Genomic DNA, 13,895 nt, shown 5'->3' on the forward strand with positions numbered 1-13,895 from the left:
TCAGTAGTATTTCATTGTACAACTATACCACAATTTGTATATTTGCCATTGAATAGTCATTTGGGTTGTTTTTAGTATTGGCTAAGGATGAATAGAGCTGCTATGCATATTCCTGTATAAGTCTTTTGGTGGACATATTTCTCTTGAGTCGATACCTATGAATGGAATTCCTGGGTCATAATGTACGTTTAACTTTATTAAACATGAAATTGTATATGTAAATTGCCATCCCCACCAGCAATATATGAGAATTCCAGTGGTCCACAACCTCGCTAACACTTGGTATTGCAGCCTTTTCAATTTTCGCCATTCTAGAGGGTGTGGCATGGCATCTCATTATAGTTTTAATTTGAAAAAAAAATGCACCACCTTTGATTTATTTCTAAGCTTTTGTTTTTCTGTTCAGGGTTTATGTTTAACCTTCACCCTGAGAAGGTCCATGTTCTTTGGCACTTAACAGCCAACTTGCTGCGAGAGGGGGAAGCCACTTTTCAAGAGTGACTATTTGTCCTTGAGGCACAAGGTGGGGTTCTCATTAAGTTAAAAAGTCTGGAGGCCAGACTTTCCTTCTTCACACTCAGCTTTCCTATTGCAATGGCCACAGTCAGGTCATGGAAACTCCTTTGAGAACACATCATTCCTGCCGCTGCTTTTTCTAGGATCTTCCTGTGCTATTGCCACCATTAAACAACAGCCTCAGGAAAGCTTGAATCACTCTCTCAAGTGGACTCTTTTTTTTTTGATGAGGGGTGGAGGGAGGGAGGAAAAGAGGGAGAAAAAAATCGGTTGGTTGCCTCTTGTACGCAACCCAACTGGGGACCAAATCCACAACATAGGCCTGTGCACCTACTGGGAATCAAACCAGTGACGTTTTGCGCTACGGGATGATGCCCAATCAACTTGACTCACACCAGTCAGGGCAGTAGACTCTTAAATTTCCCTTTTTTACCCTTCTATTGATAATGAGCTCTGGTGCTAAAGTGGGTTTATCTCACCATGACTGTCATCTACCTAAAGCCCTGTGGTGACTTACTATTAGAAAGCAAATCAGAACCAAGATTTTATGCCTTTCCTTGAAAGCCGTTTGCCAGGTCCTGCGTATTGGTTAGGACGGATACTGTTGCAGGGAACAGACATTAGTTTAAGGAAAGTGGATATGATTGCTCGTGTTAATCGCAAAGTCCAGAGTGTGCCAACATTCAGGGCTGAATTGATTCGGTGGCTCACTGATGTAATCAGGATGCAGTTTCTTCTCACCTCTTTTCTCTCCTGTTGCTGTCATTCCTGTGATTGGCTCCCCCTTGTGGTCACAACATAGTTGGCAACAACCTCCTTCGTCCATTGTCCTCAGAACTTCTGAGCAATCCTTGGGTTACACACCCATCCCTGAACCAGTCAGTGGGGCCAGGGACGGGATTCCTCACAGCCACACGCTCCATTCCTAGAGCCACAGTAGAACTGGCTTCCCCGAAGTCGCTGGGGCATATGCGTGTGGTGGGGATGCTGAATAAAAACGAGAGTGGTTAGGTAACAAGAGGACAGGAAAGAGGTGTGGGGGAGGCGGCGGCAAGATCTGCTACATTCTGGATTTAGGTATTCTGAGTATTCTAGTTTAAAACTCTGCCATTGACATGGACGTTTTCTCAAAAAGTACCTTCTGAACGAAATGTTTCCTCAGTCAACATCTTTCTTGCCCCTCTCACCGTTCCTCAGTGTCTGCAAAGTGGTCGCCCCTGCAAAGCCAAGCACTTCCCCCGAAGCCCTACTTCCTTTCGTACATATGCCAAACAGCTAAATTGACTTGCTCCCTGACTTACCACAATATGTAGTTGAATCTTCCCTATGGTCTTAAATCATCAGCACTGGCACGTCTATCTCACCTTCTCTCACAGCTGTCTGCTTACAGTTCACATCTGGCAAAATACTGGCAAGAGAATTTTTACGGGAGGCCAAGCTAAATGCTTCTTAGGTTATCACCTTTTCGTATATGTGCGCACCTAGCTTCATATGTCCAGATTACTTTTTTCTGTGAAAAGTCATCTTTCCACTAAAATAATAATTGTCTAGGGGACAGAAATAGCAACTCTAAATTGATTTCCTTCTATCCAGGGCTGCATCTTCAGTTACTGTTTTTAATGGTCTGTGCTCTACGCAGAGATATTTTATGGCTTTGAGATCTTTAGTGCGCAGATACCCTGAAGGGATTTTCCTGTGAAGGGCACAATTTAAAAATGTACAAAAATAATTGATATTGAACATTCTTGTCTCCAGCTTCTCTTGCAGTTTTTCAAATACTGGCTACATATTTATCTTTTGGGGCTATAAGCTGGAAATAGCAATGGAGAGAGATGAATTCCCTAAAGCATTTCATTGATTGGCCACGAGTGGGTAAATACATCAAATTGAAAATCCACCCAAATCCATCAAAGGAAACGTGCTGGTTTTGGAAGGGCTCAGAGGTGAACGCACGTGGTGACGGCAGATGGCAGGGAAGAGTTTAAGCGCACAATAGACCACCCCAGTTACAACATTTTTCAGAAGCCTATTCTTCCTGTTAGGTTGGCTGTGCGGCATGTGGCTTTGTATTTTCCTTCTTTCTTAGAAGAAAAATTAAGGCAAACCCAGTTCAAAACTTATAGCTTCATCTGAACAATAGAGACTCATTTTGTTGTCTAAAAACCTACACTTAAAAATTATTCTTGAACAAAGTCTCTTGGTATTCAAAAGAGGAAATAATAATTTCCTTTCGGTTAAAAATACATGCTGTTTTTTTGTTTTGTGTTGTGTTTTGGTGAACTCTCAGATCACCACAAAGGGTCACGCTCCTGGAGAACCAGAGGTAAAGAAAGACAGGACAGCAAGTGACCCTGCAGGGACACAGGCAAGTCACTGCTCTCTTGAAATAGGTCTGTTCGGTGCTACCGGTTCAAGAAAGACCTACATTTGTAGTCTATTTGGAATATGTCTCAAAGTGGTTTATGGAACATTTTACCCCAGAAGTTGCTTCCTTTAATGTAGGCATGATTACAGAAATCTCACACACACACACACACACACACACACACACACACACGGGGAGACGGGGCGGGGGTGGGGGGAGAGGGAGACAGACGGACAGACAGACAGAAAAGCGGGCTTCTTTCTTTATGACTGTTTCCAGAAACAGATTTGCTGAGTTATAGTTTTTCTGCCTTTATTGAGACTTGATGGCAGTATAAAGTACTTAAAAAAAATAACCCACGGATTACATGGAAGATGAATATGCCTCTGTGAGTGTGAGTGATGCACAGAGCAGAGAGCACAGACTCTGATGAGTTATTTCTGCTTTTCTTGCAAAATGAGTGCGTCACAGGCTGTCCCGGTGATGACCGGGGAGATGCAGCTCCAAAGAGATCGCAGCGCTGATCCCCTGCAGGTCTGTGTAGCTAAAGCTTCGCCTTCATGGCCTGCTAAATGCTGGACTCGGAGGGGCTGCCTGTGCCCCCAGCACACACCCTTCCCACACATCCGTGCGCTACACCACCTTCCACCTCTGGTGCCCCTGCCCACTGCTTCTTGGGACCCACGCCTCAAGGACATTCTTTACTGTTTCCTTCAAAAGTTTGGGGTGGGTGTTGTTAGACACTGAAGAAATCCCACCTCTCCTATATAGGGGTAAACAGAGCTTGGATACGGAGTTAGAATCCCGTAAACAGGAAGACCAACACAAACAGCAGAAAGCAGCAGCTCCCTTAAACCAGAGGTGGCAGGGGGCGTGTCTACAGAGTGAGTACAAGGCTGAAACTCTTTGCTGTCATCAATTATACCAACGTTTCTGTGGTTTTTTGTTTTTCAAAGAGGCTCATGTTGAAAAATCACCCAAGATACGCCGTTGTGGCAAGAACCACCCTGCCTGAAAACACTTCCTCTAAAGGCACATCTGCTTTGCTGACTGGGTCCTTCCCACCGCCTGATAATATCTAATAATGTTACAAAGTATCAGTGCTGGACATTGGAGATCTGAGAACTTTTGGTCCAGTATTTCCCACAAAATAGGTACACATATCATTGTGGTCAGCAAGATGATTGTAAGATACATGCAAGTATCTGTCCTTTTAATGGTTATTCCCTGATTTTAATATTAGAAAAAAAATACCACTAGCCCATCAGTCACAGGACTCGGCAGCACCACTTAACAAGAGCTCATTACCAAGCTCCAAGGCCAATGTCTCCTTAGAGGCTCTCTCGGTCTACTGATTGGCATGTGAGAACCATGGACACCAATGTCCCGGGTTGGGGAGAGAGGTCTCTCCGACCACCCTGCCCTAGTGGCCATGGGCAAGCATCTCCTAGCGACATTGTACCTGGAGAGCTCTGGGAGGATGAAGCATAGCACCCCACCTAGGGCTTCTGCAACAGGCCTCCTTTCTCAAATCAATATAACATTATTCAAGATTTTGAAACATTTAATCAAAAAAAAAACAAAACAAAAAAACCCTGGCATTTTAAAAGTTAGGTTTACAAACTTGACACTTTCTTAATATTAGCATTTTATCCATTTATACATTGTCGAAGAAAATAACAATAAGGTCTATTAAGACAACAACAAGATCTTTAAAAGGTCATTATAACCTATAGCACTTTGCAAATAAGTATCCAGTTTAATTGTAACAAACCACTGTGAGCAAATTTAACTAAGTATATAAAAACATTAGTTAAATATAATTCTCTGGAAATATACATTATACCTACAGCTGTTTTTACAGTGAGATTCTTCCTTGTTTTCCCCTCTCTCAATTCTCCAAATGGCAAATCACTGTATGGTCCTGGATCTCCAAGCTATAAAACTGAAATATGTGTTTCCAGCGTAGCAGATGGTGACCAGGAAGGCGAAAAACTGCAGGAAAAAAAAGCATAACAGAAAAGGGGTTTAGGGTGCATTCTCCTTCGCAAAGGTCATCATTCCCCCTGCCCTGAATCGTGCACCCAGCATCCCTTGGCTCCTGGCCTCCTCATCTAAAACTGCTTTACTGGCTCAATGACCTTCTTTCTGAAATAATTTCTAGCGATCTTGTTTTTCTTTTTTGGAACATATCTGAAAAGCCTATAGTTTTGCTCAAATACCCCCGGGGTAGCCCCCTGGGGGAGAATGGGGTGGGGTGCCTCTGAGAAAAGCACATATATTTCTAATTTTGTACCTCGGTCCCCCCTTGCACAGAGGGGATACATTCTGAGACCCCCAAGTGGATGCCTCAAACCATGGATAGTACCAGACTTTATATATACTGTTATTCCTTTTCTATACCTACATACCTATGATGAAGTTTAATTTATATATTAAGCACAGTAAGCGAGTAACAATAATAACAAATACCAAAATAGAACAATTATAACCATATACCGTAATAAAAGTTATATGAATGTGGTCTCTCTCTCTCTCTCTCTCTGATAACCTCTCTGGTAACAGAGAAGGCTACTAAGGGACTAAGGGCAGGGAGTCTGTGCCGCGTGGATAGGAGGGACAAAGGGACGATCCACGTCCCAGGCAGGACAGAGTGGGATGGTGCAAGATTTTATCATGATACTCAGAATCGCGCGCCATTTAAAACTTATGAATTGTTTATATCTGGAGGTTTCCACGTAATGTTTTCGGACTGTGGCTGACCGTGGGCAACAAATGGAAGAAAGCAAAACCACGGCTAACGGGGGACCACTGTATGGGCAATTTTAGACCAGGGCTTGACTGCAGATCGCCACAGGGCCAGTTAACCAAAACGGACCGAGCAGGCAGGAGGACGCGATGAGCCCGCGTGGGGTGTGCGGTATGAATGGCGAGCGTATGAATGGCGAGCGTATGAATGGTGAGCCGGAAAACGCAGGCCCCTCTTACAGCGCAACCTCCACCCAGTTCCAGAGAATTCTTGCTACGTGTTAACTGCAGCCTAGTGCTGCCAAAGCTTGTGATCTGTAATCTCGTGTGCCCCCATGCTCTCCATGCAGTAATTCTGAAATGTTAGTAAGAACGAGAATGAATGCCCACCTAGCACCCATCAGCTTTAACGTGATTGCTTCGGTACTCCTGTTTAACCGCTCCCGCCTAGGCCCCCTCCCAAGAGTTCTTTTGCGGATGGAATATTTTAAGGCCAATATTAGACAAACCTTTAAAGTCAGTTTTTTAATTAGAATAGCAGTGCACACTTAAGGTTTAAAAATGCAAACAGGACAGAGACACATTAATTATTGGGTTGGCGAAGGAGTTCATTTAGTTTTTTCCATACGATGGCTGTAATAGTGTTCAGTTGTGTTTAACTTCGTTCAAAACAATTTTGTTAGATTGTATCGTAACAGTTGTCATATCAGCGTGCATTTACAAAAAAACATCAAAATTGGTGAATTTTTGTGCAGCCATTTTAATACTGAAGATGGAAGAAGATTCACAACATTTTTGGCGTATTAGGCCTTATTATTTCAAGAAAGGTAAAAATGCAACTGAAATGCAAGAAAAGACTTATGCAGTATATGGAGAAGGTGCTGTGACTGATCAAACGTGTCAAAAATGGTTTGCAAAATTTCTTAGTACCATTGACATTTTGGCCAAATAATTCTTTGCTGTGGGGCTTTCTTATGCATTGGAAGATATTTAGCAGCGCCCCTGGCCTCTACCCACTGGAAGCCAATCGCGGGAGATAGCCCACATACTCAAAATATCCAAATCAGTAAAGTTATTGGTGAAAATGAAAAACGTGTTTTTTTTTATTTTACAGAAAAAACGAAATGGACTTTTTGGCCAACCCAATAAAAAGCAGAAGCCCTTCATTCCACGCTCTTCATCCAACCGCAGTCCCTGGAAGGAACCTCTCTGTTGGGATATGTTTTTCTAAGCATTCTCAATGTGTAAACAAACATTTCTACTTTTAAAAAAAAAGAACAAGCGAAGAGCATCACAGTGGGCTCATTTTCTGCAACTCTCTCCCCACTGAAGCTGCAGTCAGTACGATTATTCTTCGAATGCTTCAAGTATTTTTTTCTCTCTCCATCACTTGTTTTGTTCTAGCTATTTGGCTCTCGCTCAGGCAGAGTCTTTCAGCCTCTGTGCGCTCCGGCCAGGAGGCCCCGCCAGTGCGCGGTGCTTTCAAGCCAGTCAGCTCATTGCCCGGGTGTCGTACTGCAGGTGGTGCTTTTTCCGGTGGACGACTCTGTCCTCCTCCTGATCCCCAGAGGGCCTCAGGGGGGAAGGAGGAGAGCTCATGGGGGCACGGATGAGAGGGCTCACTCACCGACGAGGCAGCCCAGCTGTTGAAGTTGTGGCTGTCCCTCTCTGGGGAGACGGAAGACGCATCCACAATAGCCGCTGAGAGGTACAGGACGAAGGCGCTGCCATTGAAGCACAGACCCTGCGGGAGACAGACGGGTAGGGTAGGGAGGTCCGGGCACCTCGGAACCTCAGAAGTGGCCCGGACGGCGCCCCAGATGGGGTCAGGAGCTCATCTGGACCCCTGGGAGAGGGCAGGCGACAGGGGCTCTGAGAAGGCAGCTCACCCACGTTTTGGGGAGGAGACGGTTTTACACCGTCTTATTCACAGCGCACCCTCCTTCCTTCCCCAACACACCCAGGCTGCCCTTGCCCCTTCAAGGGGGTTCTCTCTCTCTCTCAGTTTGCTCTTGGCCCTCGTTTCATCCAATGTCAGCCCTGGTGACACACTGGCTGAGGAAGGAAGGTGGCAGAAGGTGGCCCCCATGAGATGGGCCTCAGCCCCTGCAGCCTCCCCCTTCAGCACCCGCCCTGGGCGAGGGGAGCCTTCCCCAAGGCAGGCCCAGCTCCTTTCCTGACCCCTCGCTCCGGGCAGGGAGGGCCATGTAGGGGAGCTCCTCAAGCTGCTGTGAGTTCTTACAAATGAAAAGGAGATTATACATATTAATGGAGCCCTTTGGGAACCCTTTGAAGCCCATGGCTTCACTTTAATTTTTCCTATTCTCAGAGAGGGGGAGCTTTGTAACTCCAAGAAGGTATTTGGTTTTCAGTTATATTTAAATTCTAGGAAACCATACTCTGAAAATGTTCAAACTCGTTCCTATCTGAACAAACGGGAAGGGTGGGGCAAAATCAATGCTTCACACAGGTGGAAAGAGGGGTGTCTCTTCAGGAATAGCACCCCTAAGGTCTAACTATTATCCCTTCATAATTCAGAGACACAGAGATGGTAGGGGAAGGGAGAGGAGGTGGTATCTTTTTCTTCTCAGACAAAAAAAAAAAAAAAAAAAAAAAAAAAAGGCACATAGAATTTTCCAGTTGAGGCTCTAGCGTTGTGAGACAGGTTGTGTATCCCTGTCGCCACCCCTATACTTTGCTCACATTGTTCCTTGGTTAGGGTGATTCACTTGTAAGAAAAGGTCAGTCTCAGGGTGCAGGCCACCGAGGATGCTCATCTACCATTACAAAGTGTTCCCAGAAAGCCCTGATTTCTCTGGATGACGCAGTATGCTTATTAGTTGTGGGATTTTTTTTTTTTTTTGGCAGTTGGGGGGTGAGGGGGCAGTTCCAGGAACCCACATGTGCATTTTTAAATACTTTTTAAAAACACTGCACATTACTCCTTGAGGTTTGCATATTTGCTATTTGCCAAGTAAAGGATTCCCCACTATTTTTAAGATGCAGAAACAATTCAATGTAGTTACCTCTGAGGAATGGAAAACTTTAGTTTTCATTTTGCATCCTTTTATGGGTGGGGTTGAACTTACTTTTTCTTTAGTAAACTAGCCATATATTATTTTTGAAACATTAAAATGCCTTTTTTTAAGACTTTATTTATTTATTTATTTTTAGAGAGCAGGGACTGGAAGGAGAAAGAGAGGGAGAGAAACATCAATGTGTGGTTGCCTCTCGAGTGCCCCCTATTGGGGAACTGGCCTGCATGTGCCCTGACTGGGAATCGAACCGGCAGCCTTTTGGTTTGCAGGCTGGCGCTCAGTCCACTGAACCACACCAGCCAGGGCTAAAATGGTTATTTTGGTAAAAGACAATGCGTATTCATCATACCCCAACAAAATCCAGTCTAGACAGAACCACCTGGGGTAAAGGCCAGCACCTTCTTTTCCACCTCAACCCCGGCCTCTGGGGTAGAGGCAAACACTCACTTTCATACAAATGGAGCCACACAGTTGGTACTAACACTTCACAGTCTAGCTTTTCCCCTATGGAAAGGCATTTTGATGTTCCTAGTGTTTCTGGGATTATAAACACTACGTTAATGAACATCTCTGAACATGTATTCTGGGGCACCCATGTATGTCCAGTCCCCACAAAAGGGGTCAAGATGAATGAGAGGACACTCCAAGAGAGCTCACCTGGCCAGAACGCCTTGATTTATTGAGACAGGTCCTGGGTCTCACCCACATAGCTGCGTGGATGAAGGGGGCCAGTGAGAAAATGGGGAGAAGCCACTCTGACTATATGACTTGTGAACTTCCTGAGTATATGGCCCTGTCCCTAATTAACTGTGGCCCAATCCATTTTTCTAAGGAACTGAGAAGCTCCCTATTTCCCCCGGAACCAAGAGGGGACGGGGGTGGTAGAGAGATAAATAGGAGGTAGAGGCACTCTCTCCCCATAAACCTTCCCACGGGGGCCCTAGCGGTTGGTCTCATCCAATCAGCTGAAGGTCTGAACAGAACAAAAAGGTGGACACTCCCACGCGTCAAGAGGGAACTGCTCCTGCCCCACCGCTTTGAGCTGGAGCATCAATCTCTTTTCCTGACTTTGAACTTGAAAAGAAATATTGGGTCTTCTTGAATCTTGGGCCTTCCAGCTTTTGGACTCGAGTTTACTTACACCCTCGGCTCTCCTGGGTCTTCAGCTTGCTGACTGCAGATCATTGGACTCCACAGTCGCGTGAACCAACTCCTTACAGTAAATCCTGTTATACACATCTGTATACGCATCCTATTGCTTTTGCTCCTTTAGAGAACCCTAACTAATACAGAACCCTAACTAATCCTGATAGAATTTGGTACTAAGAGTAGGGTAGACAGATTTTAGAGCCAGGAGTGGAGGGCTCCTGTGATAAATCCCCCAAATTCTGGAATGCCTTTGGGACTGGGTAATGAGAAGAGCTGAGTGCTGGAAACGTGAACATTAACAGCGACTCCGGTGTAGGCTCAGAAAGCAGAGAGGGAAGCTGGGGAGAAGGCTTCATCTTCTTAGAAAACACATAAATAATCGTAAACAGAATGTTGGTAAAAATATGGGTGTTAAAAGCGATTCTACTGAGGCTACAGATGAAAGAGAGAGAGGACCGTGTTATTGGACACTGGAGGAAGGGTGATCTGTGTTATAAAGTGGCAAAGAACTTGGCCAGACTGTGTTCTAGTGTTTTGTAGAAGGTCAAACGTGCAAGTTATCAAATTGGATATTTAGCGGAGGAAATTTTTAAGTAAAGTGTTGAAGGAGTGACTTTGGTCCCTCCTGCCTGCTTATAGTAAAACGCAAAACTGACCAGAGGACTAAATTCCATCCTCCCAAGCGGGCAAGGGACAAGAAGAATGCCTGGCTGCCTTACCACGGTTGTCCAGGGCACCTGGGGAATCCTCGTGTAGGTCATTGTTATGTAGAGGATGAGGAAGAAGACGGTGAGGACCCAGTAAAATACAGCTACAAACATGACCCAGCCAAATGCAGGGACTCGAAAGTACTCAGTTCCAGCGATAAGTGTCCATACCAGCAGCCCCAGAATCTGTGAAATGATCGAGGCAGGGGGAAAGGGAGGAGAAAGGAGGAGGTAGAGAAAAACAAGGGGACAGAGAAAAAAAATCATCAGAGAGTGTCAATTTCAACCTTCATCCATACACCCACATATTTACAAATATAATAGGGGTTACAAACTGACATGCCCACAGAGGCCAGGAAGCTAAAACAAATGAACATGGTAGGCTGGGCAGAGACCATGGCAAACAAGAAAAACCATGTCTTGTTTTAAGGGGTCATCTCTACCCAGCTCCAGCCAATTGTTGTGGGCTGATTTCTACCCCCGCACCCCCCCAGGAGAACACAGGAACTCAAGTTTCTACATGATAACCTTGATTTTTAAATGTTGGCACTAACAGTTTTCAAACATCATGAGGGAAGAAGACTGCGGGCCCACTTGAGGCGGTCCCTGGACTGGTCTACTCCCAGGGGATGAACCTCTGAGGATTCTGCACCTGCTACAGCTGCCCTGCTTGCAGGTGGCAAATAAGCTGTGGTCTGGGAGGGCTTTCAGAAGGGAGGATAAGCAAGGGCCCATCCAGATGCGGCGTTCAGCATTTTAACCTCAGCGGCGCACGTACTCGGCGCCAGCCATCTACTCTTCACCACTGCTGGTGGGCAAGGCCAAACCCAAAGCCGAGTTGTCGTCACCATGGCCTAAAGGAGGACTTCATCGGGGGGGAAAGAGGCTAATCTAAATTCTAGGCATGCCAGTCCTGAACAAAGGAAGGCCGAGCGAGGTATGCATCTCACGCTCCAGTGCCATTCAAGAACCAGGTTCCTAACCCATGAAAAAATTAGCATCCAACAAAATAAAAGACAAAACAAACAGATAAAACAACAGACAAATAATAATTTAAAAAAGAGGAAAAGCTGGGGTGGCTCCGTGGATTGAGTACCCACCTGCGAACCAAAGGGTCGCCGGCTTGGTTCCCCGTCAGGGCACATGCCTGGGTGACGGCCAGGTCCCCAGCAGGGGGAGTGTGAGAGACCCCCCCACACTGATGTTTCTCTCCCTTTCTCCCTCTTTTCCCCTCTCTCTAAAAATAAATACATAAAATCTTTAAAAATAATAAAAAAGAGAGAAAAATTAATATCTAAACCATGTCCCCGAGACAGCACCAGGGCCCTGGCCGCACGGCCTGGCCTGCTGTGTGACTTGGGACAAACTGCAAGGTCTCCCATCTCCAACAATGTGGTTCTCAAACAGCCGTGCTGATGAATTAAGTTCGAGGACCGAGGTTCTACTATATTTCGTTTCTGTTTTGGCTTTCTTCATGGCACGTGGAACAGAATACTAGGTCACTTTCAGCCACAAAGCTAGGACGGTAGTTTTCACCCATTTGTCTAGCAATGGAGGGCACCTAAAATACGCCAGGCTGCCCGCTCTCCGGCCCCGAGGCCAGAGTAGAGCACACACACAACTTCAAGTCTGGCGCGGCAAGTATCTGAATAAATACAATTACGAAAAAAATGCTACAAAGGGAAATAAGGGTATGATAAGGGACTGTGAGGGGGTACAACCTTGCTGGCAGGCATGGGAAGCGTCAGGAAAGGCCATGCTGGAGAGTAAGTAACCTGAAGTTGCACAGAAAGCAACACTCTAGGCAGAGGTTAAGAGCTTTCTGCCTTCTAGAACGTGTGCAGAAGTGTAATAAAGACATCGGTGCAAAATGGTAGAAACGTTGGGAAGGGTCAGATAATGTGGGCTCAGGACACTTAAGGATTTTGTATTTTATCCTAAGGCAGCACGAAGGTTTTGAGCTAGACAACGATTCGATCAAGTTCAGTTTTGCTAAGACCACTCTGAATCCATCTATATCCAGGGTTCCGCATGTGCAAATTCAACCAGCTGGGGACTGAAAATACTCGGAAGAAAAAAGTTATATTATTGCCGATGTGCACTATGTAGTTAGGTCTACAATGGTGTTGTCTGGGGACTGAATACTGACAGATTTTTTCCTTGGCATTATTCCGTAAACAGTACCGTGTAACAACTATTAACATATCACTTATACTGTCTTAGATATAAGCAATCTAGAGATGATTTAAAGTATATGGGAAGATGTGTGTGAGTTATATGCAAATGCTGCCCAACTTTATATAAGGGACTTGGGCATCCTTGAATTTTGGTACCTTCAAGGGTCCTGGAACCAAACCCCTGCAGGGATCAAAGGACAACTCTATCAAGACCAATGTGCTGGCAGTGAATATTGAGAAGTGAGTGAATTCAGGACAAATTTCAGAAGCAGACAGGACTTTAATAGATTCAACAGATTAAATTAGGATAAAGGGGAATGACCCCCAGGTCTCTGGAAAGACTTAAAAAGTGCATTAGCATGCCATCTCCTCGATGGAAGAATGAAACGGGAACAGGTTAAGGGTTGATCTGAATAACGGTTCATGAGCTCCATTTTCACCCCCCCCCGCCCCCACAGGATGAGGTAGCTGGGGTCCTCCAGAGAGGGATGAGAAGAGGTGGATGCTGCAGGGACATTAGTTCAGGCTCTTGTTTAGGGAGGAAGATTTACTGAGAAGATCCTTAAGCCTCCAGACATGTTTCCAAGGGACAATGGAAACTGCTCACTGGGAGAAGCCCACCTCCCTGTCCCTACTTGGATGTCTGAGCTGGAGAGCAGGGAATAGACTCTAAATGTTGCTGTTTGCTCTCTTGAGAGCTGAAATTTGACATTCTTTTATCTGCTTGATACTGACTATAAATTCCAAAGAAATGCTTAATGAAGATGTGTTTTTGTGCTTGCATCTGCAGCAACAGAATTTATGGAAAGTGAAGATGCACAAAATGAAACAGAATTCCAGAGAGTGCCAAGCCTCATGCTAATGGGGCTCTGGGGTCGAATTCACTGTAACTGACAGGTAATCTATTCACGTACATTTAACATTCCATTGGATCAGTAAGACTGGCAATAGACATAATCCAACATGGCAGGGTCTGAAACAACATTGCTGGCTTCTTGATTCCAGCTGAAAGGGTCAGGGCAGCCCTTTGCTGATGATCCTCACAGGAAACATAACCGTTCACGAAGACGCATTGCAAATGGGGTCAGGGTTTCTCCAGGGGAGTGTTTAAGAATTTCCAGCCCAGGCTTGTGTCCAGCTAAACAGGCTTAGCTCCAGGCTCTTGGCTCCCAATGTGAAAATGTTTTTCATTATT

At 45.2% G+C, this 13,895-nt stretch overlaps 1 protein-coding gene across 1 annotated transcript in view; it reads right to left on the minus strand.

Annotated features, from left to right (window-relative positions):
* Positions 1 to 3,090: 3,090 nt before the first annotated feature.
* CMTM8 (CKLF like MARVEL transmembrane domain containing 8) overlaps positions 3,091 to 13,895 on the minus strand; it is an 81,062-nt gene continuing 70,257 nt past the window's right edge. The window contains exons 2-4 of the mRNA XM_054595771.1: positions 10,536 to 10,709; positions 7,257 to 7,373; positions 3,091 to 4,876 (exon numbers count right to left, since the gene is read on the minus strand). Coding sequence (XP_054451746.1) covers positions 4,793 to 4,876; positions 7,257 to 7,373; positions 10,536 to 10,709 — 375 coding nt within the window. The 3' untranslated portion in view covers positions 3,091 to 4,792. The remainder of the gene's footprint in view (positions 4,877 to 7,256; positions 7,374 to 10,535; positions 10,710 to 13,895) is intronic.

This window comes from Pteronotus mesoamericanus, unplaced genomic scaffold, assembly GCF_021234165.1.
Source record: "Pteronotus mesoamericanus isolate MK-2021 breed Mesoamerican mustached bat unplaced genomic scaffold, CSHL_Meso_final scaffold_54, whole genome shotgun sequence".
NCBI lineage: Eukaryota > Metazoa > Chordata > Mammalia > Chiroptera > Mormoopidae > Pteronotus > Pteronotus mesoamericanus.